General features: G+C 42.0%; 2 protein-coding genes across 2 annotated transcripts in view; one reads left to right on the top strand and one right to left on the bottom strand.

Moving 5' to 3' along the window:
- Nucleotides 1–684: 684 nt before the first annotated feature.
- SERP1 (stress associated endoplasmic reticulum protein 1) lies at nucleotides 685–4,443 on the bottom strand. The gene is made up of 3 exons (XM_059064239.2): nucleotides 3,900–4,443; nucleotides 3,532–3,607; nucleotides 685–2,357 (listed from the first exon to the last, which is right to left on the bottom strand). Exons 1-3 carry the CDS (start codon nucleotides 3,981–3,983, stop codon nucleotides 2,317–2,319), a joined length of 201 nt encoding a protein of 66 aa, XP_058920222.1. The 5' UTR covers nucleotides 3,984–4,443; the 3' UTR covers nucleotides 685–2,316.
- EIF2A (eukaryotic translation initiation factor 2A) overlaps nucleotides 3,906–8,580 on the top strand; it is a 39,309-nt gene continuing 34,634 nt past the window's right edge. The window contains exon 1 of the mRNA XM_059064200.2: nucleotides 3,906–4,726. Within this exon, the coding sequence (XP_058920183.1) occupies nucleotides 4,675–4,726 (52 nt within the window). The 5' untranslated portion in view covers nucleotides 3,906–4,674. The remainder of the gene's footprint in view (nucleotides 4,727–8,580) is intronic.

Below are 8,580 nucleotides of genomic sequence, written 5' to 3'. Positions count from 1 at the left end.
TTATGAAGAGTAATTGGATAATGTAGACAAGCCCGATAAAGTATTTATTCTCACATTGTGCTCAACATTAGATAACATAGAAAATTCAACTAGGAAAGGGAAATCAAAAAAAGAAAAAAATTGTGCTTTTTCCTTGAACCAGACTCAAATAATGAGATGAGGGTAAACCCCAGTTGGGAAAGTATTTAATTCATTGTGCTTTTATATATTTTTCTTGCTACCTATTCCCAGTTAAAACCTTAAATTTGTGCCTCTGGGTACTATTTCTTTTAACTCAAGTACAACATACCAGGCGTTCCTTAAAATCATTTTCTATTAAGTATAAAAAGTATACTCAGATAAGAACTCTATAAAATCATTTCCTTTTAGAAGTCATCAAATATTCAGGGATCTTTATTTTTAAAGGGTAAATGAAATGACATAGCTTTCATTGACCCAAACATGCATAATCCATCCTTAAAAAATGCACCCAATTGGTAATGACACGATATACAAAGGGAATGCAACTTTACATATGTAAAATGATTGCTCACTATGGCAATTTAACAGTCAAATTAACAGACATTGTACATTAAAAAAAACCAAAAAACCCTCAATGTCTTAAAAGCGAGTTATCTATAGGAAACCAAGGGAAATTCTGATATGGAATAGTTTGACTCAAAGCAAAGAATAAGGCACCTGCTATGAATTTAGAACAATAACTTTCATTTTTTAAGTTACAACAAAATAGAATTAGTAAACTAAGACACTTGTTTCCAAGAGGGAAACAAGTACAGGGGTTGATTTCCTGGGTGAGAAAGGCAGGTAACAATGCAGGTAAAAACCTGCTGGCCCAAGGTCAGCGGATTCCTCTCCTATTCTAGTCAAGTTCCTAAACGTCCTTAACCACTCCTCTCCTTCATTCTCCTCAAACTTAGGGGTATCAGAAGCTCTGAGGTTCACACTGTATATAGACTAGGTAGATATCCCTTCTGTTCCTCTTAAAACAGCTTATTTTCAAGAGGTATCCTGAGGCAATTAACACAGCAAACATGCAGCTTTCCAATTCATTAACACATAGACACCTCTCAGGCATTTTTCATCATTTTGGCTAAGAATTTAAAAAGCCAATACTTGAAATCTTTTCAACAGTACCAGAAAACTCAAAACCTGCCTTATCACTCACCCTTACCATTAGTAAAAAGAAAGTTTGATCAATCATAACCTATAAAATCATACAACAAAGGGAAGACTAAAGACTGATCCTTATCAGTAAATCCATTTAATTTCACATGACACTTTAGTTTGATGTATCTAGTACCCTAACAGAATTTTAATCATAAATCAAGAAAAAGCATTTCCAAATTAATTTGCAGTTGATGTGCCTTTTTGGTATTAAAAGTGCTATTAACATGCTGTCTTACGGCACACTGGACTCAACAGTATGTCCTGATGAGGCATCCATTTTTAGTACTATTTTTCCCTACAATGTTGTGAGCATAATAGACCCCTTTTGATATATTAAAGTAATTCTGGTGAAATCAATGGTGATATAAGAAACCGTCCCTGACTTTACTCCACCATGGCTGCTTTTAGTGAAACTGAAGTGACTCAGTTATAAAATGCTCAACCGCATTGTTTTCTTATGGCCTCTTACGTGAGTGTATTCACTCATGCAAAATCCAAGGTAGTGTAATAGAAATAATATTGTTAAAATAGAGGTTGTGGCTATAAGCATCTCCCTTTATATTAGGCATTTAGAAGCTTTTTAAAATTTTTAGGTGCTAAAGATTTCGGGAAAACTAGGCTGTGTAATTGTCCCATTTATAAGCACCTTATTACAGGACGGTTACATGACCCTCTATGGGAGTGTGCTTTCAATTCAAGAAATAGTAATAAAGTGCCTAGCTATATAAAAACCGTAGGATTCCAAATTTTAAATTAAGCTAATTGCATTTACACATTAGGGCTAACAAAATCTAGACCCTGTCTACACAGATTCAATCTAATTACCTATATTGTATACTGTTCTAATAGCCACATTAAAAAAAAAACAAAACCTTACTCTTTACTGACTAAATAAGTAGGGTCCACTACTGTAACTTAACAAATTTTATTGCTTTATTCATGTGGTGCTTTTGCAAGGCACTGTGGTATGGACTAGAAAACTTGGAATGACTTGTGAAGAAACCTTGGAATGACACATGAAGGATGATATGAAAAGTCATTCTGAGGCAGGATGCTTTACTGAATTGTTTTTAACCAGGGTATCAAACATCAGGAAGGAGTTCAAGTTAAAATTCACAGGAGAATGGAAACATCTTAAGGTCAGTCACTTCACATGCCCATCCTGATACTTTGAATAATCTGGAAAATTGCTGTAAAGAGAAAGAGCAAGTATTAAAACATGCTTGGAATAAAACAGGCCTGGCAACTGACAGACATTAAGGTACTTCAAGAATTCCCTTACAATTACTTGCAAATACTATGTAACTTCATAGTAATATGAACACATACCTACCTTAATAATACAATTTTTTTTATGCCTCAGCTTCCTTGAATTTTACGCCAAAATGTCTAGAGAGTTACCAAATAAGCAGTGATTTTTAGAAAGAAATTAAAGCACCAAAGCAAAAAGGTTTTTCTAGCATACAATTATTTTGGTTTAACCCTAAACATTAGGTGTACTTGGCCTGTAACATATGCACATTTCCTCATTCTCACAAGGCTGAAATTCAATAATCTTTAGGTTACATAAATTGCTTGGCTCTTGCCCATTTATCAGGAAAGCTTCCAATTGGTATGTTTAGGAGACAAGCAAAGTGAAATGTTTAAGAGAAACCTCAGTAACTTTAAAATATAAGAACGTGTAAAACAAAAACAAGTATTTCCATATTAACAGCCTGCATATTAAGATGAAGAGAAAAAAGACATTCTGTAATCCATCTCCATGGGCAAGAGTCTACTACTCTAACAGTGGTCTGCCCTGATAACTATTTTTTCCTACCATATGTCAAACATTTCTTCTATTAAACTAAAAACATTTGTCTAGCACGTTAAATTGCCAATCAGGTACAAGTTCCTCTGCAATGAGTCAGTTCTTTGCACTAGCTTTACTTTATAAAATATATCCAATTTTGACATAAAGACATTAGATTTTGGAACATGTTAAATTAAGTTCGAACATCCGCATGTACATGATGTTCATAAGCTTCTCTTTAGCAAAGGTTGCAAAATATTCTAAATTCTCATTCTGGGAGATGTTTTTGTTTTTTGTTTTGGTCTAATATTTGTCAACTCGATCATTACTAAGGATCCGACCTCCTTTTCTGCTCTCCTGTGAGCTCAAATCAAGCGGGGAGAAGTTTCTAGAGCACCACCCTCTGTGCATATGTGGGACAAGTAATTGGGTTCAGATAAAACAGAATTATGCGGAGCTCCCGGCAGGTGGATTGAGAACTATGCGGGCAGGATTCACCACTGACGGATCACCACGTCACCCCCAACCCGTCATCCAACACCCTACCCGATGTTCGCCCCCCAAACACTTACCAGAACCACAAACAACAAAAATGAAGAGAGCCAATAACCAGGGTCCTACAGACGCCTTCTCTTCGGGAGCATTTCTCTGCAAAAAGGAAAATCCACGGTCTCCAATGCAAAAAAACCACTCTGACCCCGAGCTCTCACCCTGCACCCCGGGCCAGGTCGCCGGGTCCCTGCACCTCACTGGTCTCCCCTGCGTTCCCGAGCCGCCCGGCTCCGGCACCCACCTCCCTGAGCTCCCAACTTAGCGTCCGGCCCGCGCGGCCTCGGGCCCTTGAGTCGCCCGGGTCTGGGGAAGAGAGCTCGGCGCAGCCCCGGGGCTCGGGCCTCATACCCGGCTGCGGAACCGAGAGTGGCGGCCGCGCTTCCCTTACCGAGGTCTTGGCGACGTTGCCGCGCTGGGTGATGTTCTTGCTGTGCTTCTCGTTGGCCATACGGATCCGCTGCTTGGCGACCATCTTCGCGGCGCAACCACCTGCCCCGGCCACCCCTGGGCCTCGCTCGCTCGCTTCTCCTCGGGCCGCTGCAACCGACGCTCCGCTCCCGGTGCCCGCGCCGCTGGAGCGAGGAGGCTTTCAGGTGGGGCGCTAGCTCCGGCCACTGGGCCTGGGCGCGGCGGGCGCGGGGGCTGAGCCCTTAGCTGGGCGCGGGCCGCCGGCTGACTGACGACGCCGGACCGTCCGGCCGAGAGAGACGGGCGCGCGGGAGAAGGAGAGCAGGCCGCCGGGATATTCTCGCGTCGCCGCTGTGGCCTCCGCCGGGAGCGTGCAGTGAGAGAGAAAGGGAACGCAACCCTACACGACGCAACAACGGGACGATGCAACCCGTCGCCTCGAACTACTTCGGGTACGGCTGCCAACGTCAGCATTGGGCCGGCTCCGCCCCGCGGAAGTGCACGCTCCGCCTGCTGAGGAAGAGGGGGAGGGAGGGCGAAGGCCGGCACTCCAGCCTTAGCCCCGCCCCTCCACGCTCCGTAAAGTGTTGCCCCAGAGCTGCGCGTGCGCGTTCGGGCTCCTTTTTCACGTCTCTCTCCGACCGGAAGTGAACTGGCCCCGAGGCTGGCGGCCCCGGAAACACCAGTTTGCCGTCTCACGCCGGAGGAGACGTGTTGGGGCCGGGTTCGGCTCTCGTGAACTCTGACCCAAGCATATGAGTTTCTTTTTCCGGGACAAGATGGCGCCGTCCACGCCGCTCCTTACAGGTGAGCTCTGAACGAGCAAGGGATTATTTCTTTAGAGCAATAATTTCTGTGTCTCTAATCTTGGGTACCACCCGAGAAGCCTTGGAGTCTGATCCGCCTTTTCTTGTGGATTGCAGGAGAGCCGGAGGGCCTTTTGGATTTCTTGGTGTAGCGTGGCAGTCGGAAGTTAGGCTCTAGCCTCGGGGCTCCAGCATTCCCCCTCCCTTTTGCTCGTCCATCATTCTTTCCTGACACTTCAAGTTCTGTAGGAATAGAGGAAGGGGCATAAAAACGAAGAGCGCTAGGGGGATTTGTTACTCTGGGTCTGCAATACTGGTGTTACACTAACGCTTACTTGGTGACAGGCCCTGTTGACAGGGTGAAGTCATTTAGCTCTGTAATAAGAAAAAAACGTAAACGTATGACTCGGTCTACTAGAATAACCACGCACATTAAATACACCTGGATTTAAGTGATACCAAATTCCTGCACTCCTTGCTTTAATGAAATTTGTAGGACTGAGTAGGGCGAGTGGAGCTGCGGTAGTGTAGGTTTTAAGGGGATGAGAGTGTGGTCTGGGGTGGTAGCATATAATGAACATTATAAAGATAAAGTAGCAACGTTAGAACATTACAGGATTCCGGAGGTTTCGAAGCTGAGGCAGAGTTTATAATGTTGGAGAAGATAATAAACTTAGTCTTAGACAATGTCGGCGATGACTCTGGATTAGAGTAATGGCTGGAGTCTCATATATGAGCATCAAGCAAGGAGAGGGGAGTTGGGAGGGAAGAGAAGGCCGTAAGTTACCAATAACTTAATAACATATTAAGGAAAAAGTAGCCATTGAGAGAAAGGTTGTCTACTTTTGAGGAAAGGGCTTATTTCCCCCTGAGACTTGGAAGGAACCTTAAAAAGGTTTTGCACTTTTCACCATTCTACATTTTGAGATCTTTGTTATTAAGCACCCTGCCCATTCATATTCAATCTGGCTCCCACAGTTCATTCACCACATATTTATCAAAAACTGACTAATTTGTTAGATAACATGCCTGGCAGATACTGCTTAAAAAGTAACTAAATGAATGTATTTCTGTAGCTTCATAAAGGTAGCTTGTATGTTACTTATAATTTTGGAATACTAAATGCTTTTTTTGAACTTTAATTTAAAAACTGACATTTTAAAATCTGATCATTTTTTTTTCCCTTTTAAAATCCTTACAGTGACTGCTTACAGGGTAAATTCCATCCTGTTTAGCATAGCATATGGACCCCTTTATAATCCTTGAATAGCTCTTGTCATGCATTTTACTCCTTGCCATGCTATCCTATTCTGTTCTCCATCAATACTGAACTGCTCATAAAACCCTTGAACAACCTATTTCCTCAGTCTCACACTACCCTCTTCCTCTTGATTTGGCTGATGTCTTTTTATCTTTTAAATTTCATTTTTAGACATCATTACTTTGTGAAGTCTTTCCTTACTCTTCCCAGATAGTCTTTCCCCAGCCTATTTTGGTACCTCATATATACTTGAGGTTTTTATTTTTATTTTTCCCACTTATCACATAGGATAATTATCTAGTTGTTTAGATGCTTTTCTCCACTGCTAGACTGTGAATTCCTTAATGGCAGGGGCAGAGCCTTACTCATCCCTGTCTTCTCAGTACCAAGTACAATGCCTGGTAAACGATAGACACTAAGTGTTTAATGGAAGAATAAATTCATCAACAGTAACCACTTTATTTGCAGTCAGATTAACCAAGAGTGACAGTTTTCTTACAGTGCTTAAGATCAAGGACTTCGTAAGAGTTATCTAGTCCATGTACTCCAAATATTCTCTTATTTATAGCAGCTCAGAGAAATTCACGTTGCAAATTGGCAGAGTCAGGATTATATTCAATCATTCAACTCGGCCCATTTTTCTTTCAGTAGAACACACTGATTAATCTTTTAAACATTCTTAGTATAAGGTATTTCAGTCAATAATAGATGCTTTTACTTCCAAAACCTTTTTTAAAATATAGACTTATGGGACTTTGGAGTTGTGAATAATTTGAAGATTATCCAGTAAATTTTATTAGTTATGACTTTTAATTGGAAATGACAAAAAGCTAAAGCGGGTAAAATGGGGATTTTTTAAAAAATTAGCTTATTTATTTTGGGCTGCGTTGGGTCTTTGTTGCTGCGCGTGGGCTTTCTCTAGTTGTGTGAGCGGGGCTTACTTCGTTGCGGTGCGCGGACTTCTCATTGCAGTGGCTTCTGTTGTTGCGGATCCCGGTCTCTAGGCGCGTGGGCTTCAGTAGTTGTTGCGTGCAGGCTCAGTAGTTGTGGTTTGTAGGCTCTAGAGTGCAGGCTCAGAAGTTGTGGCTCACGGGCTTAGTTGCTCCGTGGCATGTGGGATCTTCCCGGACCAGGGCTTTGAATCCGTGTCCCCTGCATTGGCAAGTGGATTCTTAACCACCGCACCACCAGAGAAGCCCCCCAAAGGGGATTTTTTTTTTAAAAAAAGGCTCATGTAACCTTAAACCTTCTACTGTTACATCCAGGTATTCACATGACTCCAAAAATCTGTTTTTCTTCCTCCGTCAGCTCTTGCTTTCTTTCCGATTAAACTTATTGTCAGGCTGATGTTCCAATCGGGAGCTCCAGGTTTACAGTCAACCAGCTCAACAGCCCCAGAGGCAAGTGCACATCTGTGCCAGTCTCAAGGCTGGCTGTCTTTGGCTGGGCTCCTGCTCATCTTTGAATCAGTCAGCTTTTAATCACATCACCAGGACCAAATTATATTCTCACCCCTGGATATTTCCCAAAGGAAAATTAAAGTCTCCTAAAAGGGGGACCTGGAGGCTAGGCATATAAAACAACAGTAGCCCTTACATGAAGCCCATATTGTCCAGTCAGCTTGCCTAGTTGAAGCCATTGAGATAATCAAGACTGAGTCATTTTTCTTAAATTGATATATACTTCAGTGGATGTAAGCATTGGAAAAAGTATCATGCTATAATGATCACCATATCCCTGGCATAGGACCCTTGTTTGTTGAAGTCCAGTAGTTTTCTCATGTTAACTCAGGCCTAGAGCAATAAAGGGTATGTGAGTGCCTAGAAAGGCTAGTAAGTTTTAAAAAGATACTATGTAAGTACAGTATTTAATGTAATTGTTGTTTTTAAACAGTTATTCTGTGTGAAACTCTGGCATTTATTTGTTGCTTTAATGAAAAGAACTGTTAGCATTCCAGATTTTTCTTTCCAATAGAACATATTGCTGATCCTTTTTGATTAAAGGGGAAAATCACTAAAAATAAGGAATCATATCGTGTCAGTACACTATGTTAAGCTATCCCCACATTTTACTCACCGTTTTACATTTAGTTGCTTCTAATTAAAATGATTTCCTCATTAGAAATTCATATGTAGAAAAAAATTGTTTCCGTTATTGAAAAGAGTTTGAGTCCATATTTATTTTTGCTTTTATTAACTTATAATGCAGTTTATGTTCTGTTATGAACCTGATTTTGTGTTTCTTCTTTTTTTTTTTTTTTTTTTTTTTGCGGTACGCGGGCCTCTCACCGCTGCGGCCCCTCCCGCTGCGGAGCACAGGCCCCGGACGCACAGGCCCAGCGGCCATGGCCCACGGGCCCAGCCGCTCCGCGGCATGTGGGATCCCCCCGGACCAGGGCACGAACCCGTGCCCCCCGCATCGGCAGGCGGACTCTCAACCACTGCGCCACCAGGGAAGCCCTGTGTTTCTTCTTTTAAACTTTGTATATCCATGTATTCAAGTTTGTATAAGAAGTTGCTCAAACTAATAAATCCAGTATAGTATCTTAGTGGTTCCAAAATGTCTTTCTCATAGTTATGCTTCTATGTAGGGAA

The sequence above is a fragment of the Kogia breviceps genome, chromosome 5 (genome assembly GCF_026419965.1).
Source record: "Kogia breviceps isolate mKogBre1 chromosome 5, mKogBre1 haplotype 1, whole genome shotgun sequence".
In the NCBI taxonomy this organism is placed as follows: Eukaryota; Metazoa; Chordata; class Mammalia; order Artiodactyla; family Physeteridae; genus Kogia; species Kogia breviceps.
Note: the sequence above shows the minus strand (reverse complement) of the source record. Positions and strands in the feature narration are given on the sequence as shown.

What these genes read in the sequence shown, in the direction of transcription:
- SERP1 (XM_059064239.2), bottom strand. Translation starts at nt 3,983, where the DNA reads ATGGTCGCCAAGCAGCGGATCCGTATGGCCAACGAGAAGCACAGCAAG. An exon ending in GCAACGTCGCCAAGACCTCG is followed by an intron (nt 3,608 to 3,899) that starts GTAAGGGAAGCG and finishes TCCTTTTTGCAG; the next exon opens with AGAAATGCTCCCGAAGAGAA. An exon ending in TTTTGTTGTTTGTGGTTCTG is followed by an intron (nt 2,358 to 3,531) that starts GTAAGTGTTTGG and finishes TTCTCTTTACAG; the next exon opens with CAATTTTCCAGATTATTCAA.